General features: G+C 35.9%; 1 protein-coding gene across 5 annotated transcripts in view; it reads left to right on the forward strand.

Annotated features, from left to right (window-relative positions):
- The window catches only part of AKAP7 (A-kinase anchoring protein 7), a 101,868-nt gene that overhangs the window by 22,586 nt on the left and 58,520 nt on the right, over positions 1-20,762 (forward strand). For all 5 annotated transcript variants that reach the window (XM_036317857.1, XM_036317860.1, XM_036317858.1 and 2 more), the window contains exons 4-6: positions 1,074-1,207; positions 4,254-4,414; positions 15,659-15,771. In XM_036317857.1, the coding sequence (XP_036173750.1) occupies positions 1,074-1,207; positions 4,254-4,414; positions 15,659-15,771 (408 nt within the window). The remainder of the gene's footprint in view (positions 1-1,073; positions 1,208-4,253; positions 4,415-15,658; positions 15,772-20,762) is intronic.

Genomic DNA, 20,762 nt, shown 5'->3' on the forward strand with positions numbered 1-20,762 from the left:
TCTTTTCTCGTTTGCCGTTTTCTATGTGAACTGTTTTCTAGTACACTCACATTTAGAAGTTGACTAGAGTTGGATCTAACTGGAAAGGAGAGGGTAGGTAGTGAGAGGAAAAGGCTGGTAAAGGACCTGGGGTTTTGTCTGGATGCAAATTGTAAGTAAGGGCTTTTCTAATATACGTGTTTGGACTTCTTTGCCACTCTCCCTCCTCACATGTCTGGAAAAATGACACTAGTCATCCCTATTGAAATTGTTGCTGTTTTAAAAATCTTAAAGCCATGAAGAATGGGTTCTTAGACACATTCACTAGGGCAGTGGCCGGCAAACTGCGGCTCGGCAAACCGCGGCTTGCTAGCCACATGAGGCTCTTTGGCCCCTTCAGTGTGGCTCTTCCACAAAATACCGGCTCTTCCACAAAATACCAACTTTTGCGCATGGGCCACGAAGTTTCAATCACACTGTATGTGCACGCCCGCATGTGGTATTTTGTGGAAGAGCCACACTCAAGGGGCCAAAGAGCCGCATGTGGCTTGTGAGCCATGGTTTGCTGACCATGGCACTAGGGGATTAATAAATATGACTTCCAACAGAAATGGACTGTTGTATGAAGGCTTGATCATTCTGTGCAAAAATAAAACTTTTTAAAGGAAAGATCCTAATTATAGTAAACCATACTGTATATTCAAGGACAAGTTTCTGAAGAGATGCATGGCCATTGAAAGATTTTCTGCTCAACTTAGTGACCCGATTTGTAAAATAACAGTGTTAGGCTTGATGTTCTTAAGATGGATAAGCATTGTATGATTTGACAAACTTATGCATCCTATTAAGCTATCCAAATCACCTATTAGAATATTTGAGAGTTCAAATTCAGTAGACAACTCAGTTTTGTTTGGTTGAAGAATCTTGACGTTTCTAATTTTGGTGGTTGCTTATGTTTCTTCTTCAGTCTATAGGCCGTCGCTCTATCCACTGAGCCAAACCAGCTAGGGAATTTATGTTTCTTCTTGATTTACACTTTGCCATAAGGAAATTTTGCTTACCTAATCTCTATTCTATGTCTGTATGTGGATTAGGTTACAAAAGGAATTAAGATCCTGCAGAATGCAGTAATACAACAAGATAAGCGCCTGGCCAAGGCAATGACCGGTGATGGTTCCTTTCATATTACCCTGTTGGTGATGAAGTTAAATGACGATGAAGTAAACATGTGAGTAATATGTCTTTCTTGAAGATTGTTTATCAAATTATTACTTTAATATGAATAAACATAGCAGAACCCAAAAGGCATTTAAATTCTAAAGAAGTATTCTTTAATTTATTCCAACCAGTAGTCAATGTACTGAATTAGCTGTGTAAATATTCTTTAAAGTCTAATGTAGACTTTAAAACTCTGTTTTTGTTATCTAGTGGTAGCCCTTGACAATGCGGTTTTTTGCCCATGTTAATTATATAAGCCCTCTGGAGTCTGACCATTTAGGTTAGGATTCTAGATAAAAACTCTAGAACACACTATGGCACAAACACCTCTTAAAAGATGTCTGATTTTGGAAAAAGAAATTTACTTTTTAAGTAAATGGAGAAAATAATAGTTCCAATACATGTAAGAGTTCTTAGTATAGGGCCTGTACCTAGTAGGCACTCAATATTATTATCTGTTAGAGCTGTCATTCTGCTTGGTCAGTGTACAAGCACTTCCCCCACCCCCATTCCAGAGTTGTGCCATGAGGCTGAGAATAAGCCACTGACTGTTGCTTTCCACTCTGGAGTGGAGCAGCCTTGCTCTTCCCTTTCCTATTACCTCCTGTATGCCCTCTGGAATAAGCTCAGGCTTAAGCTCGGTGGAAAACCAGTGCCAGGATGGGTGAAGGGTTACTTCTTTTTTCTACCCTGACATAGAGTCTCCTGAGGGACAAAGCTTGAATGGGAAGGGAGTGGAGTAAAGGGAAAGTAAAGGGAGAAAACAATAAATTAGTAACTGAAAATATACAGCTACACTATGATTCTTATAGTTACATCTTTTAGACCAGGGGTGGGCAAACTTTTTGACTCGAGGGCCACAATGGGTTCTTAAACTGGACCGGAAGGCCGGAACAAAAGCATGGATGGAGTGTTTGTGTGAACTAATATAAATTCAAAGTAAACATCATTACATAAAAGGGTACGGTCTTTTTTTTTTTTTTTTTAGTTTTATTCATTTCAAACAGGCCGGATCCTGCCCGCGGGCTGTAGTTTGCCCACGGCTGTTTTAGACAGTAGAACCTCATGTCTTTAGAGATCAGTCTTCTTATTTACCCCAACCTGATCTATCCAAGAGCAAATATTGAGCACCCTGCAATGGCAGAGAGGACTTGAAGATTTTACTTTACTCACTTTAGCTGTTCACTTTGCCAGTCAGAAGGAAAAAAACAAAATCTGATACTCTTATAAGAAAAGAAGCAAAAGATGTGGCACAACAAGACAAAGCCCTGTGTGTGTTAGAGTGGTGTATAAGTCAGCATTCGCTAGAGAAACAGAACCAATAGGATGTATATCTATATGGATATCTAGATATATTGATATACCTCTATCTCTATCTCTAATCTGTATACCTATATCTAGATTTATTTTTAAAATTTAGCTCACATAATTAGCTCCCTGGCAAGTCCAAAATCTGTAGGACAGGCTAGCAGGCTGGAGACCCAGGGAAGAGTTGATGTTGCAGTCTTGAGTTCAATGGCAGGATTCCTTCTTCCTTGGACAATAGCTGTCCTGTTTTAACTTCAAATACAATCTTTGGGTCTGAACTCCCGGTCCAGAATTCTGTTTCCTATATGTGTATACTTTTTACTAATTTTACCATGTAGAAGTCTTTTCATAAACTGCTCTTGAAAAGTTGTTATTTAAAAAAATTTGAAAGTTAGTGATACCATAGATACTATGACTCCTTCTCACTCTGTGATTGATGACATCTCATTAGAACACATTTATTGATTTATGCAACTAGGGACTGAAAATTTGAACTGAGTTTAAATCATCTATATTTATTTAAAGAAAAATGGGATATGTAATTCAGTGTCTCTGAAAAAGCCCTAACGTTCAGCATGATTTGCTTTCATATATAGTTATATTTAAAATGTTTATCTTGAATTCCCTCCATGTATGATAGATGAGCCAGAAGTGGCTGTTCTGTTTTTGAATAGCACACTCTGTCTTTTTGGATGAACATAAATACAGTTGGGAAAGATTGGATTTAGGATGTAGATTTGGAGGTATAATGAGAAAATGTTGACATTTCCAGAGCTATTTTAAGTGTATATTATGTTATGACAGAAATGAGTCTCAGTATGGAAACTACAGATGACACTTAAAAAGTTTATATGAAAACTAATTTAGAGATATGAAAGACCTAGAAAAATACCTAAATTTTGTTAGTATTCACCAAAAGGATGTTTTAAAGCCCTCTTCAACAATGTAAGAATGTACTTATTTCTTTTTTGAGTAATTGCTGCCCTCTAGTGAGATTTTAATTTTTTTCTCATAATAAAGTACCTATACCAAAATCCTCTTCAAAGTGGAAATAATTGATCCTAATTTATAAAATATTCTAAGCCTAATAATGTCTAATTCACTAATATAGTAAATATTTATTTTTATTAGGAAAAATCAAGGACTTGAAATAAAATAACCCTATAATGACATAGGCGAAACAGATGTAACAAACTTGTATAGTTGCATTTGGTGAATATAAACTTACATTTTTGTTAAATGCAAGTACAGTAAATTGTTTTATTATGGAGACTTATATTTTAAGAGATAATGTATATTAAGTTTCAGTAGAGTGCCTTGCAAAGAATATTAGTACTTTAAAAAAGAATCTAGAACTTTCCACACAATCTAATGTAAGCTCTCAAAGGTATTAAGTTTCTTGCAATATATTATCAGCAATTCTTTTCTGAAATTTGCATGCAGTATTTCCTATGTTAAAAAATTTCTGGTGAGCTATAAAATAATATTTTCTTTCATGTCTTTAATATAATACAAATTATAATTAGGTAAAGACTTAATTCACTTCTTCCATAGTTTTTGTTTAAAAATCAACCTTAGTTTTATTTTAATCAGATAGATTAGATTTTGAAGGTATTTTGTGCTTTAAAACAACTAGTACAAGCATCAAAATTAATTTATCTTTCTAAATCTGATTACTTTGTTTCTTGTTTAGTTTTGTATATTTGATCACTTAGTATGTTACTGAAAAATATATTATCTCTTGCCAGTGGTATTGATGCTCTTTTGGAATTAAAACCATTCATAGAAGAAATCCTTCAAGGAAAGCACTTGATTTTGCCCTTTGAAGGGGTTGACACGTTTGGAAATCAGGTTGGATTTGTGAAGCTGGCAGAAGGAGATCACATGAACCCACTTTTGGAAATTGCAGGTAAAACAAGCAGCAACAAACTCATATGAAATGTCATCTGTTGAAGAAGCAATTTTCCCCCCTCAATTCTGGTAATAGAGCTTTGACATCTTTTAACTTTGGGAGGCCAATTTAACCTTACTTGATAAGTGAGCTTCTTCACCATTTTCTTGTGTGGGCAAGAAGCTAACTAAAAGGCCTGAAGAGTTATCTTGATTCTTTGACCTGAGGAATATGTTGATTCTGGAGCTGGATTCAAGTATTTGTTAAGCGTGTCCTATCTTAAATCTGAAGGAACTCAGCATGACACCTGACATGTAGCCGGCATTTAATAAGTATTGAATGAATGAATAAGAATCACCAGTTGCCTATTCAGAGGCTTTTGGTGACTGCCAGACCTAATCCAGAGAGTCACTAGATGACTCAACAGCATTTTCCTCTGTGCTACTTTTTTCTCTCCTGTGTAGATACCACTCCTTGCGCAGAAGGTCTATTGGTGATGGTACAAGGTCTCACATCCATTGGAGAACATGTTACTTTGTGCAGCACAATTGAAAATTGTTAGGGAAATAGAAGCAGAAAATTACACAACCTGGATGAGTGACTTTTGAGTTGATTCAGAGATCGTAGGTTGTGTGTTAGTATACAAACGGTAAACCATTTTTATTTTCATTTTCATTTCCTTTCATATGATGTCAAGTCATTTTATGTCATCTCATTTCAGGTTCAATAATCCTTGGCTCACAACACACTCTCACCATTGGTCTATGCTTAGTCTACTTTCACCTATCTATCTATGTATCTATCTATCTATGTATCTATCTATCTATCTTAAATTAATATCATAATCACCTGGGAATCCCCAACCCAAAATGAAAGCTATATAGTAATCTATGATGTTGTTATTGGTAGAAATCTAACCTTATTGTTTTTTTCATTAATCTGTCTCTTAGCCTTCTCTCATTTAAGCTCACTGTTGTCCTGAAATTGGGGTTTATTTCCTTGTATTCTTCCAAAGTACATGTATTTTTAGTTGATCTTAATCTTATAAAAAAGGTGTCATGTTGTATGTGATCTTTTGAGACATACTTTTTTTTACTTAACATTATATTATCTTTAAGCAGTTTTATAGTTATCCATTCAAAGGTGCATCTCTTTTTGGGGTGAGGTGAGCATGAAGATCAGGTTTCATTTCATTGTTGGTTAAGTTCCTTTTTTATGGAGCAATATCTATCTATCTATCTATCTATCTATCTATCTATCTATCTATCTATCTATCATCTATCTATCTATCATCTACCTACCTACCTACCTACCTACCTACCTACCTACCTACCTACTAGAGGCCCAATGCACGAAATTCATGCAAGAATAGGCCTTTGCAGCCCTGGTACCTGTGGCTGCCTTGATCCCTCACAGCCCCTGCTTCATCCAGATGGTCGTCTGCTATTTGGCCGTTTGGTCGATTTGCATATTACACTTTTATTATTATGGATATACAAACAAACATGCAAACAATTAAATTTATTAGTCAAATAGGACTTAACATCATTAGTTGGACAAGGAGAAAGCAACTCCAACAGTTCCCCCCCCTCTTACTGGGGTGACACTGGTTAGCAAAATTATACGGGTTTCAGATGCATAATTCTACAACACATCATCTGCACACTGTATAGTGTGTTCAGCACCTCGACTCTCACAGTTTTGATGGTAAAGCATTTGGACCCATGCCCACAGTTAACAAACTCAATCTATCCTTCCTGACTGCTCTGGAGAAAATGCTAGATGTAGGTCTTTTCTTTTGTAATTTAAGTATCTCTGAACTCAAGAAACATTTTAAATTAGTCTTTCATTTATTGACCTTTTAAATAATTAAATGGGTGCTTGCAACATTGAGAATGCCATCCATTCTTAACAAATATTCTCACAAAGGCAGTTTCCATTATTGATAAAAGATTGATTGTGTGCTAAGGAATGTGAAATCTTTTCGGCTTAGTATGACTATGAACCCAACAGTTTTGGTTTGTCATTTTAGGACAGGCCACTGCCCCTGTAATTCCTTTTTTGATGCCAGAAACTGCTGCTTAAAAATATATATACTTTTCCATAAATTTAAACAAAATATTACCCCAAATTGGGAAATAGAGGGAGGACAACACTTATATAATCACTGTTTGTTATACTTGTTTTAAATCTTCTATGTATATATTGTACTGTTTCTTTTAATTATTGCTTTGTACTGTTGATTTTATGGAGTTTTATAAGAAATAAAAGTATTTGAGTATGTATATATAAATTTTTCATTGAAGTCTATTTGGAGCCTCCATTTGTACAGTATTCAGGTAGTCAGAATGTTCAATACACAGACTTTTTGTTAGTATTTTACTTCATTAGATTTATTTTTCAAAGACTACCTCAGATTTAGTATTGCTTTAGTTCAGCAGTATTAGTAAAATAATGTCATTTTGTTTTTTTGTGTCATACTTTATAAACTATTCAAATGATATAGTCCAAATTTTGACCATGGTACAAAAATTTGCAATAAACTATGTATATGTATATGCCTATACAGGGATATTAAAATCTTATTTGTTCAAAATAATTGTGGCGGAGCTAGTTTGACTTAATGAAAAAGCAAGATAATTTCTAAATAAAATAAATTTAATTATTAAAGTATTGATAAATAACTTAAGTTTAAATACATATTAAGAAGTAAAACTAACTTGAATAGTTGAAAATTATAATTCATGAGTAGTCTCATTTGTCTGATTTTCTTAGAGTTTTAAAATTTACAAGTTAGAAGAAGCAAATTCTTAAAATATGACCTAGTTGTTTTGAAAAAAGGACTGAATTTCAGGCACTAGTATTTAAACTCATTACTGAAAATTTGCGTGATAATGAGTAACAGAATTTTGTGTGTGTGTGTGTTTGGGAAATGAACTTTATATAAAAATTAAGACATTCATTTTCATATAATAAGTACATGTTTATGCAAAATGTAATATATGGCGGTACTTCTCAATCTTGACTGCATATCAGAATTAGCTGTAAACCTTCCAAAATAGAGATCCGTGAGGTTTTAATTAAGTAGACTTGAGATAGAGCCCAGGCAATTTATTTTAACATCTTCAGACGTGGTTCAAATACATGGCCAAATGAAAAACCACTGATATAGCCCGGCTAGTGTGGCTCAATTGGTTGAGTGTTGTCCCATGCACCAGGAGGCGGCTGGTTCCATTCCCAGTCAGGGCACATGCCCAGGTTGTGGGCTCAACCCCCAGTAGGGGGCGTGCAGGAGGCAGCCCATAGATGATTCTCATCATTCATGTTTCTCTCCCTCCCTCCCTCTCTCTCCCTCCCTGAAATCCTTAAAAATATTTTTTTTAAAAAGAGAGAGAGAGATCAGGAAGCATTCTAAAGTGACATTTCCAGTGTGCCACAGCTTAGTTTGAAAGAGTTTAAAAGGCAATATGATATTGTGGCAAAAGTAAAGGACTACATTTAGATTTCTTAAAATGTAGTTTTAAATCAATATTTAGTCATTTGCTAATAATGTGTCTTTGAGCAAGCCAAGACTGCTATGATCCGCAGACTCCTAACTCTTGTAAAATGGAAACACCTCTCTCACAGGACTGTTGTAAAGACTGAACCAACACAGCAGGGCAAGATGTTAGCCTTTTCCCGATGCTGTGGTAAATCCTACAGGCTGCTGAGGGCTCCAGGGAGAAGTTGGCATTGCCTGAGAGGAGTTTGGGAGTGGATGCTAGCAAAGACTTCAGAGTGGGAGAAGGGGGTATTCTTCGGTAGAGTCCTGAAAGCTGAGTCAGTGCTTGGTACCTGTCTGTGTTGAGGGCGTAAAAACAAACTCCTGGAACTTGAAGGCTGGCAGTAACCCGCTCAAGGTCACAGGAAGGAGGTGAAGTCACAAGGGAAGATCAATGAGGCATCGGTGTACTGTTGGCTCCTGCTTTCTCCTGACAAAGCTGAGAGTCCAAACACACAGAAGGCAAAAGTAAAGACTTTTCTCAGGCCCTAACTGGCTTGGCTCAGTGGATAGAGCGTTGGTCTGTGGACTGAAGGGTCCCAGGTTCGATTCTGGTCAAGGGCATGTTCGATTCTGGTTGCGGGCACATCCCCATAGAGGGTGTGCAGGAAGTAGCTGATCCATGTTTCTAACTCTCTATCCCTCTCTTCCTCTCTTCCACGCTTGCTCAGCTGGACTCGGCTCTTCCTCCTCCTCCTCCTCCTCCTCCTCCTCCTCCTCCTCCTCCTCCTCCTCCTCCAGCCGGGGAGTAACAGAAATTTTAATGTATGAGATAGAAGAAATTATCATACATTTTGAACTAATAGAATCTGAATTCATGAACTTTTACATCAATACTTGAATTATGCATCCAGATATGCTGCTAATAACTTATTTTTGGTAGATGCTGGTGGGAGGAGACCAAGCTCATCTTTGATCCTGTTTTTCCATGGAAGGGGGGCAGGGGCTGGGTGAAGGTGGGCAAAGTGGGAGGTGGGGAAAGGGAGATATCTGTAATAGTGTCAACAATAAAAATAAAGTTAAAAGAAACAAAGCATCATCTTCTCTTTTCTTAGCATTACACAGTAGCTCATAGAGTTAATGACATATTGAAAATTATGCATTTATATGGCATTTCTCCACATTTTACAATGATGAAGTTGCTCTGAAAAGCATTTGGCATAGAAATGAATATGTGATTTCATTCATTGTTTTTAGTGAACTGTAATTTTATTAAGAAGTATATTACATTAAGGAATTGCTAAAAATTTACCCTATTGTATATAGTAGTCATTGCAATTTTTTTTTTAATGAGAAAAGTGTGCTTGGTTTAGCATGATAAAAGATTCCAAGTGCACTTATCTCCTAAAAGGAAAAATAAAAGGTTTTAGGATATTCATTTGAACATTATACTTTGTCTTATTTTGACTGTCATTTTCCTTCAAAAGATGGAGAGAATTTGCCCTGTGTTTCTGCCCTTTATGAAGAATCTGTTTGGTTACTGGTATCTTTGGGCATTTCTAGGCTGCTCTATCAATTAAATTATATTTAAAAATATTTGAGTGTAGTTTATTAGCTTAATATTTATAAATCTTATGGTAAGTTGTATATTTGAAAGCATTCAGAGCTTCTAATATCACTTATTTAAATGTAACGTATTTCTTTTTTCCCCACCTTTAATTTTTTACTTTTTAATTTTTTTAAACATTTTCCAGAAGTTTTAAAATTTAGTCCAATTTATCTGTTTTAACTTTTGTTACCTGTGGTTTTGGTGTCATATATAAAAACTTGTTGTTAAATCCAGTACAATGAAGTTTTCTTCTATGAGTTTTATAGTGTAGCTCTCATGTTTAATTTAGTCTTTGATCAATTTTGATTTAATTTTTGTATATGGTAAAAGGTAAGGGTCTAACTTCATTATTTTGCATGTGAATATCCAGTTTCTCCAACACTGTTTTTTTTTTAAAAGACTGTAACTTTCCCTATTTGGTAGTCTGGCACCCCTTTCTTCCACTGGCCTATATGTTTGTCTTCATGCCAGTACCATACCATTATGATTATTTAGCTTTGTAGTAAATTTTGAAATCGGGAAACGTTAGATATTCAACTTTTTCTTGTTTATAAAGAATTTTTGGCTATTCATGGTCCCTTGAGATTCCAAATGAGTTTTAGGATGATTTTTTTATTTCTGCTAAACACCATTGGAATTTTGATAGAGATTTGCATTAAATCTATAGATTGCTTTGGGTAGTAATGTTGACATCTTAACAGTATTAAGTCTTCCAGTCCTCAAGCGTGAGGTATCTTTCCATTTATTTGTGTTTTCTTTTTTATTTCTTTCAGTACCATTTTTAGTTTTTAGTGTATAAATATTTTGCCTCCTTGTTAAAGTTTAGTTCTAAGTATTTTATTATTTTTGGTAACATTTTATTTATTTGGTAATATTTTAAAGTAATTGTTTTCTTAATTTTTTATGTATTGTATCATTGATCTTTTATAAGACTCATGTCAAGTTTTACTTCTAAAATAAAGGCTTGTTTTGGTTCTTCAAAATAGAAATGACCATCTTCTCCTCTAATCCCCCCATACCCTATAGATGGATATCTACTGTAGAAACTGTAACACCACATGGCATTTGGTTATTTAGAAATTTAACTTTCTCAATTAGAGTGAAAACTCTTTAAGAGAATTTTCCAATTTTGTGCCCCTAGAGACTACTACAAAATAGAGGTTTAATTAATATGTATTTTAACAGATATATAAGCCAAGGAAAATTTTAGATATAAACATAAAAGTCTAATTGAAAGAACACTTAACCTTGGATAGTCTCTCTTCCCTCAATGACATTCCTGTATAAATCTTTGCATCAGAATCAAACCCAGTCCTGGTGTCTAGAAACCCTTCCAAATGTTGTACCAGAGCTCTCTGACAGTTCACTTAGATTAGCTGGTTGTTAGGATAAGAAGGGACCGGACAGAAGGGACCTCATCACTTTTACTCTTAAGGTTAAATGACCTGTCCAAGAACAGAGCTGAATAATAGGAAAACTGGGCCAATGTTATTGGATGCTCAAGCTGGGTTTTTTTTTTGTTTGTTTTTTTTTTTGTCAATTGCAATGGAATGAATGTGATTCCTCTGGCATCAAGGTATAATTTTTAAGAGTTGCTTGTAATGTTTTAAAGTTCTATTTGACATTTTTACACAGCAATCAATTGGACATATCTATTTTAAATGATGAATATAAAATATTTAAATTGAAGTTGGTTTCAACATTATGTCAGCCTTTATGTTGAAGCATATAGTTCAAATGACTCACTAAAACCATTTAAAATGAAACAGTTTAAGCAGCATATGGAAATAAAAATCCTTTAAATAGTAATAAAATAGGAATGACAAGAACAGTTATATGGTTTTTATTTCTTTAAAATTTTAGATGGCTAAAAAATTATTCTAAAATATTATTGAGGTTTTAAATATTATATGTGACATAACTTTACTGTATCTTACAGTGATATTAGAAAGCATCTCCCAATTGGAAAGCATGGAAAGAACTTACCATCTTTAATGTATGGTGTATTGTTTAATCACAAATCAGTCTTTTTAAAACTAAAATCTAACATATTACTTCTCTTGTATCCACATACGGACACACAGTATATATAGTTAAGAATGTATTAGGACCATCCTGGCCAGTGTGGCTCTGTTGGTTGGAGCAGCATCCCGTGCATGGGAAGGTTGTGGGTTCCAGCCCTGGTCGGGGTGTGTGCTAGAGGCAACCAATGGATGTATTTTTCTCACATTGATGTCTCTCTCTCTCTCTCTCTCTCTCTCTCTCTCTTTCTCTCTTTCTCTCCCTCTCTCTCTCTCTCTCCCCCCTTTCCCCTTCCTTCCTCTCTAAAAAAATTTTAAAAATAAAGAAAAAAAGAACTAGGACCACCTAATTTACATTAGTATTTTAGACTATTCTTATTAATAAATCTCTTTGTATACCTCAATAAAAATAAACCTCTTTGTGATTATTCTCAAGTTATTCATCATGCTATCATATAAACACCCTCAAAATTTTTAAAAAGGGGAGATAATGACAAAAGGGGGAAAAAGGAGAAAAAATATTTACTTTGCAAGAAAGTGTATATAATTAAAAATACATTATTGTATTAAAATTGATATGTTATAGTTTACTTTGAGACAATATCTAGCAATTTATTTGCATGTAAGGTATAAATTTATAGTTGCTACGTATTTAAAAGAGTTTACCTGAATAAATTTCCTATCTATCTATCTACCTACCTACCTATCTTAAAAAACAGATAAACTTCCCAGTATCGGGCATGCTCAATAAATATTTGTTGAATAGATGAAAAAACAAACAAAAAAACAACAAAAAACACACACTCAAAAAACCACCTAGATAAAATGAAACTGTTAGGATAACAAAAGTATTGTTTCTTTATAAATTATTTATTGCAGTGTTCATTTATATAGTGAAGTCTATTACTATTAAAATATATTTTTAAATATATTTTATTGATTTTTTACAGAGAGGAAGGGAGAGGGATAGAGAGTTAGAAACACTGATGAGAGAGAAACATCGATCAGCTGCCTCCTGTACACTTCCTACTGGGGATGTGCCTGCAACCAAGGTACATGCCCTTGACCGGAATCGAACCTAGGACCTTTCAGTCTGCAGGCTGACGCTCTATCCACTGAGCCAAACTGGTTAGGGCTTAAAATATATTTTAAGAAATTGTTCTTCAGACAATTTTTATCTTTAGCTATCAGGTAAATTGTATTATTTAGGAAGTATTCTTAGCTGACTTGTGAAGGATATCTAGGATATCTGATGTGTTTGCACTGTGATTTTCTATTTAGTGCTTGAAGGAATGTCTGTGGTACTAGAAGGAATTGAACAATCTCTTAAATTATTCATAAGCTTCTCTTCCAGAATATGCTAACATAGATGAAGAATGACATGTGGTGTTCACACTAGCAAAAACTCTTCCTATCTCAAGAATAGAATTTCTATAACTATTACCCAGTGCTCTGGCTAAGCAATAGATTATACTGTTATTAGGAATATAAAATCAATACTAAGGTGTACTTTTCCAAAAGCAGGCATCCTTTTTTTTCCTCTTTCCCTATTCCTATGTACCTAGAGCATATGCTGTACAGGGAAAAACACATTAATAAAAATTAAATGTGCTTTGTGACAATATTTTTTAAAACAGCATTATTAATAGATATCCATCATCCATGATTTCAGTCAATAATGAAAACTCTTGAGTCAACATTTGACCAATAGATTGAAAAATGCTGTTTCTTTGGAATCAAATAATATGTAAAACTAATGTAGATAGTAATAAATGATACAGATGCCTACTGTTTTACTTTCATGATATCTCTTGTATGTTTTTGTTGTTGTTAATCCTCATCAGAGTATATATTTTTTTCACTGATTTTTTTTAGTGAGAGTGGAAGGGAGGGCAGGATGAGGGAGAAAGAGAGAGAGAAACATTGGTGTGATACACATCAATTGGTTGCCTCCCAAATGTGCCCCAGCTGGGGCCAGGGATCAAACCTCCAACCCAGGTACATGCCCTTGACCAGGAATCTAACCTTCGACCCTTTGGTGTATGTAGGCCAATCCTTTAATCACTGAACATCAGCCAGAGCTCTTGCATGTTTTGACAATTCTGAATATTGTTAAGTCCTCCTCTTCATTGGGCTGAAATCTGTCCTGTGAGACTACAAGCTCCATGAAAGCAGGGATGTGCTTGCTGACTTTAACAGATAATGTGCCGGGCATATATAGGAACTGCTCAGAACATAATTGAATAAATGAATTTTTGCTTTTATATCTTCATGCTTTTTCTGGGTTGCTATGAACATATTGGTAAATTCTATCAGTAACTCATCTATGTTATAATTCCTTAAATACTTGAAGCTTGGAAAATGTTCCCTAATTCCTTCACTCAGATGTTAGGAACTTAATAAGTTGGTTTACCATGGTATATGTTAAGCCATCAGACATTGCCAATGTTTGACTGTTTTTTGACTCATAAAGAAGACAATTTTTGTATGAATCAGCCTAATATTTTGACTCTGTGTCTATTTAAAACAGTTGAGAATATGCCAAATTGAGGAAAGATATACCTGCTTGTAATTTATATGAGCTAAAAGTTGATAAGTTAATTATAATAGTACTTGTCCTGAATATACTTCTTATTGTTTTAAAACACATGTATGCCTAGACTGTTGACTTTTTTTTTGGCTGTTCAATATCTAAACTCTTTCCCAGCATCTCCATGTCAGGCACATTCTTTCATAGATTCTTTTGGTGCCAGGAAGATGATCTTGCTTTGGCTCAGACTTTGAATCAGAAGCTAGTAACTTGACAAAAAAGAACCGTGCAGAATCCATTCTCGAGATGGGCTGTGTCATCAGTGCTAGCTACCATCAGTCTGAGGCTGATGGCAGCATTTCTAGCCCTTGGCTGTGCCTGGTTTCAGTGGTGCCCGATGGAAGACCTTGTGGTGTCTCTGGACCTGTTCTCCTTTGTACTTTGGGCATCTTGACGTCATAGCCTTCCAGTCTGGTACTCTAGTCCTCCATGTTCCATGAGGTCTGTTGCTGCTTAACTCGGCAAAACTGTCTACAACTGAGAACCAGTGTTTTCTTGGCATTTAAACAGTCTCTTGCTTAACCTTCTCTATTGCCATAGAAGAGAGAAGAAAAATCATTTGGCGGCAGTGATTTGCAATGAAGGGTGTTTTAGGACATGCCCCCCATAGTTTGCTCACATGTATGTGCTGGTATCGATGCTCAGCTAAATACTCAAGGGGGACCCTTTGCAGATCTCTGGAGTTTTCACTTTGTGTAAGTCTCACTTCTCCAGTTCTCTGCTCTGGGAGCTCCAGATGCCTACTCTCAGCTCTTTTTCCTGAACCAATGAGGTGACTGGGCTCTATTCTCCTTGCATGAAGACCTAGACACTCAAGGATGTAAGCTGGGCAGTCGGGCTCATCTTGTTTGCTTCTCATCTCTCAGAGGCCACTGCCCTTTATTTCTTGATGGATATAGTGTCTTGCAAACCTTTGTTTCATATACGTTGTCCTTTTATTGGTTGTTTCAGATGGGAGAGCAAATCTAATTCCTGTTTTTCCATCTTGGTCAAAGCAGAAATTTTAGATGAAGGGCACAGATCAGCTAGTCCTTTTTTATACCTTTGGACACTACTGGTATAATCAGTGAGTTAGCATCTTATCAGTCAGTTACTTTATTAAATGTTTCTCTTTCGAATTATTGCTTTTGTGTGTTTTACCCAATGTTTGAAATTATTGCAGATTTAACTGTCATAGATATGTTTATCATGTACATTGTTTTTCTCTCTTTTTTTTTTAAAAAAATATCATAGCCCTGGCTGGTTTGGCTCAGTGGATAGAGCATTGGCTTATGGACTGAAGGGTCCTGGGTTTAATTTTGGTCAAGGGCATATGCCTCGGTTGGAATCCCCAGTAGGAGGCGTGCAGGGAGCAGCCAATCAATGATTCTCATCATTGATGTTTCTATCTCTCTCTCTCCCTCTCTCTTCCTTTCTGAAATCAATAAAAAATATTTTAAAAATCATAGATATATAAAATAATCTTTATTATAAAATATTTTGCTATTTTTTTACTTGCCATTTTTATAAAGAAAGCCATGTGTTATAGTAACATTTTTGTGTTTCTTTTTATTTCCTTCAGAGGCTGCAAAAAGGACATTTCAAGAAAAAGGCATCTTGGCAGGAGAAAGCAGAAGTTTTAAGCCTCATTTGACCTTCATGAAATTGTCCCAAGTACCATGGCTCCGGAAGGCGGTGAGTGGCCATTTGTATTGCAAACCTTGTTTTACTGGCTACACCAGCATTAAGCATGGTCAGCAGCATGAATGACATCTGTGGTGGGTTTTGACACCCTGCTTACTATTATTGCTCCTGGGTCTACTTCCCAGGGATGCTAAGTTGGCTCATGAGCCTCCATGGAGGCTGTTCTACATGTTCCCTCCCTTGACAGCGTGGCTCTTGGCTGTATACTGTGACCAACACTCACTGCTTCTTTGTCTATTGCCACGCCTGCTTCATCCCTCAAAGGGCCTTGAGGTAGTGCCAAGGTTTTATTTTTTGCTTTCTTTGCTAATTGTTGTTTTCAGCCTGCTGCTATCAAAGCTTCCTTCACTGACCTGCATACACTGGTGCTACTCACTGCAACTGGGTTTTTCAAGAGGACAAGCTTTTTAACCCAGTCTACAGAGCTCTTCTAAAGTTTCCAATAGCTGTCTCCATTGAGGGCTTGGAGCAAGTGCTCCTGGGATGGGGCAAGAGAGTAATTGTGGGAAACCTTGTACTTAAAAGTACTTCTCCCTGAAGATGGTCAACAGTGACGCAAGCCAAGGGACATGTGTCTTGACATCCCGTGTCACAGGGTGACTTTCTGCCTTCGCATGCCACTCCCTCTCCTTCAGAGGTCAGGATAATTGTTGACTTTCTTCTGGATTCACGAGCATTTCTCCTGGAATCTGAAGGGCACCCTTCATTGTTTTCCCCATTGTAGCCTAGGGAGTTGCTCATGCACATTAAGACATCTGCTCACCTGCTCTGATATACCAGAGTTGTGGAGGTGGCCATGCAGGTTAGTATTCACTCCTGCTTTCCATGACCCTTGGCTGCAGTTAAGACTGATTTGCAGCTCTATAAATGAAGGGCATGTTTATTAGTAAGTGGATCTTTTTTTCTAAATTTGGCACATTTTGTATTTATTGTCTGTGCTCAGAAAGTCTCTTTGGTCCTTTAAAACATGTGTTTAAGTGATTGACCATTCTGTGGTTATGAGTTTTCTATAAACTATTGTAAAATTCTTCTCAAAAAGAAATCTTGCATGTTTGTTTTGTTGGGTTTTTTTTTTTCTAACTATGCCCCACATTTAATATTAACTATATTAGGTGCCATTCTAGACTATTTTGGTAAAAAATTGTTGTGTAAATAATAGATTTTGAAATTTGGAATGATAACAACTGACACAACTTATAGACTGACAGTTTACTTTTTTACTTGTTATCTTTCCTTTTTTTGCTTTCAAATGGATTACCCTCTTCCCAGTGGTTTCAAACTTAATCACAGAATGACAAATCAGTGGTGAAGGTAATAATCCACATTTCAAAGTGTTTCTGTCTTTACAATATTAACTTTGAAATGATAGCACCCAAGCACATTTATCAGAGGAATATTTAGACTCCTCTAGAATCTCAATTTCAATATTTCAGACTGAATTGAAATGATTCTTTGGCAGTTAATTTCACGGGATCTGCTCCTTTCCTTTACAGAAAGGAAATGGGACTTAGAAAGGTTAAGTGGCAGAAATGAGATCATATTCTCCTTAGTTGCAGAGCCCTGTGTAGAATCCATCTTATCTCATTCTCAGTCTCATTTTCTTCCCTCCCACTGGCCATACCCATTTTATCCAAATTAATTTATATATGTGAGGAGCAATCTGGTCCAAATCATATTAATTTAACAGATCTTTATTGAGGGCTTACTATCTGCCAGATACTGGGTGCTGGGCTGAGTTATGATCAAAATAGAAGCAGTCCTTGCTTATGTGGTATATAAACTCTAAATTAGGTTGGATTTTGTTTCGGTTAGAATGCTTCATCTTTAGAAAATAAAGTATGTATGACCTTACTGTTTTTTTCAGAAAGCCAAATAAGAATATTGTCTTCTAATCTATGAAATGATTGCTTTCCGGTTACTACTATGATGTTCAGTGTTTCTGAATGCTTAAGAAAGTTCTATCTTAAACGTTGGGATTCATGAGTCACCTGGGATGCTTGGTGAAGCTGCAGATTTCCACCCTCTTACTTCAGATCGGGAGTTAGATGGACCGGGTGGGAAAAGATCAGCCAAAGAAGTTGTTTGAATATATGCATAACCCATGGACATAGGCCATAGTGTGGTGAAGGCCTGGGGCGGGGTGTGTGTGTGTGTGTGTGTGTGTGTGTGTGTGTGTGTGTGCAGGCTAGAAGGGGTCAGTGGGAATGAAAAGGGGGCATCTGCAATACTTTCAACAATAAAGATAAATAAAATTAAAAAAAGACCTTGACTTTTGATGTTTAGTAAGTGCCATGGGTGATTCTGATCCAGAGGATCTGTGTGTAATACAATAAGTCCTCACTGAACGTCAGCAATAGGTTCTTGGAACTTCGGCGAAACGAGGTGTAATGAAACCAGTTTTACCCTAACTGATATAAACAAGAGTTAAGTTCCTGTGGCATCTCATGGACATTATTCCAAAATGATATTATTTGAGGACATCCTGTATACTCTTGAGACTTGCAGTCTTAAATAAATGTCAAGCATTTTCTCTATGTAGCAAATCATTGGTTCCACTGTAAAAGTGAAAAGCAATATGAAAAGGTGGCATACACATAAAAGTGGATTTTTATTATGCTCTGTCATTTGCAATGCAGATTATTTGAAAATGTGACTGTTTGGTCTTTCTTCTTAACTTTTGTGCATTTCCCACTGTCTGTTCCCATCTCTCAGCACTAATGGTCTTCTGGGATTTTATCCTGGTCTACTCATTTACAAGGGAGTGGCCATTGATAAAGTCAGTGATGGGATGTATCGCTAGTATTCAGTGTTGTTTAGGTTTAGAATGAAATAAAAGGAGAGAGAAAGTGTGTGAAAAAATAGGTTTATTTTCACTCAAATATTAGGAAGTTTGTCTCATTTCAAGTACTCTTTTCACATTGCAAGCTATTTTAGTTTTAAAAATATTAGGTGAATATATGCTCACTGTAAACAATCAAATGCAACAAACCTATAGAGTGAAAGATATAATTTTTTCCTCCTCAGTGCCCTGCCTTCCCCTTTCTCCCAATATAATTTTTCTCTGTAGGTTACCACTACTAGTCCATCCTCCTGACCTCTTCCTATTCACTGCAAATCTATACAGGTGCATATACATGCGTATTGGTCCTTTAAAACAGAAATAAATGTACCATTGACCCCTGAACAATATAGACTTGTACTATGCGGATCCATTTATACACAGGTTTTTTTTTTTCAATTAATACTGTAAGTATATTTCTCTTCCTTATGATATTCTTAACACTTTCTTTTCTTTAGCTTACTTTATTGTCAAAATACTGTATATAGTAAATATAACATGCAAAATATGTGTTAATCAACTGTTTACGTTATTGATAAAACTTCTGGTCAAGAGTAGGCTAAGAGAAGTTAAAAGTTTTGGGGATTTCAAAGTTATATGTGGATTTTGACTGTGCAAGGTGTGTGTGTGTGGGGGTAGTAAGATAGATGATCCATTCATTATTATATACAGGAGGTATAATGATGTTGTAGTAGTACTTCATTTGATTTTTTTCACCATCTAATGTGCCATTTTTTAATGACCTAAAAAGCCGGTATCCATGCTGATATACAAAAAAGGATTCCAAGTTGGAGCCATAATTGGTTTGTTCCTGAAGGTCAAACATCTCATTGACTTAAAAGATGTGGACAGTGTCTGGTGCAGGGATGAGTGTTCACCACCCCTGGGCTGGTCATAAAGATTAGTGTGAGAATTTCCTGGTGGTGGTCAGTGTTGGCTGCAGAAGTCCCTGGGCTTCTGGGATACTGTTCACTTGTAGGCACCTATCATCAGACCATTCAGTAGAAGCAAGCAAAAGCCCAGTGGGTTAATCAAAAGTTCTATAGATTGTGTTCAGAATTTTGAAAATATAGAAACTCTACTTTAGTTCTCCTGATAAGGAACCACTGTTACACATGGTATTTTGGTTACCAAGCTAGAGCATTGAGTTCTAACCCAGATCCTGGGAAACATAAGACTTTTCTTGGCAATTATGTATTTTTCTAACACCAGGAGGCATTTACTTAATGTGTTGTGTTTGCATATTATTAGTTTCATAAAATGTCAGTGGGTATATCACATAAGAGTATTGAAAGTTGTGTATTTTAAAGCGGTTTTGATTATCACTGTGCTTTCAAAGTTACAGGGTTTTTTTCATCAAATGAATGAAGCCTCAAAAATCTTATTAAATTATGTTGTCTCTGACATAGTAACAGTTATTTGTCTACTGTCCTTAGAGTATATATATTTTTCACATGGTTAGTTTACTACTTGTTCAGCCCCATGCTGAACAAGTGCATTCTTTTGGGCTTATTTTTCTCATTGAGTGACCCTGTCTTTCTGTGATTTAAACGTTGCAGAAACTGGTTGCTAACACTTGGTGGCAGAAGAAGACCAGTTTCAAATGAAACAAGCGTCTTAATGTAGATCTAGATTCCTTAAGAAATAAATGGGATCTTTTCAAGGAGAGATTAGGATTATTTTTTAAAGCATAAATTATTTTCTGTGCTTCTTAGATGTCTTTTCTGATTTATGATTCTTTCAAGTTACTAACCTTGCACTTAAATGATCACAGTTGAAGTTTATGAATTGGCACTTCCTTGTAGCAGCTTTTCAGAGTCAGACAATTAGAGAACTTTAGACTGAAAGAAATGCTTTTTTTGTTTTGAAATTACTACTGTTGGCTACTATTGTCACGTAGAGTGGTTTGTTTTGAGTACACAATTTGTTACACACAAAGCAAGAGCAGAAGGGTGGTTATTGGACCATCTGATGATGAGGTTGAGAGGAAGTAGGGAAGAGATTATAGGGCAGTTATCAGTAGAAATAGCAATGGGGAGTGGGAAAGGAGAGTGTCTGGATGAATCTGGATGAAAATTTTGTTCTGAAGGTACAATTAAGGGGAAAACTCAGTCCCTGAATAGTTTGGTGACTGAGTATACAG

The sequence above is a fragment of the Myotis myotis genome, unplaced genomic scaffold (genome assembly GCF_014108235.1).
Source record: "Myotis myotis isolate mMyoMyo1 unplaced genomic scaffold, mMyoMyo1.p scaffold_m19_p_7, whole genome shotgun sequence".
Lineage (NCBI taxonomy): Eukaryota > Metazoa > Chordata > Mammalia > Chiroptera > Vespertilionidae > Myotis > Myotis myotis.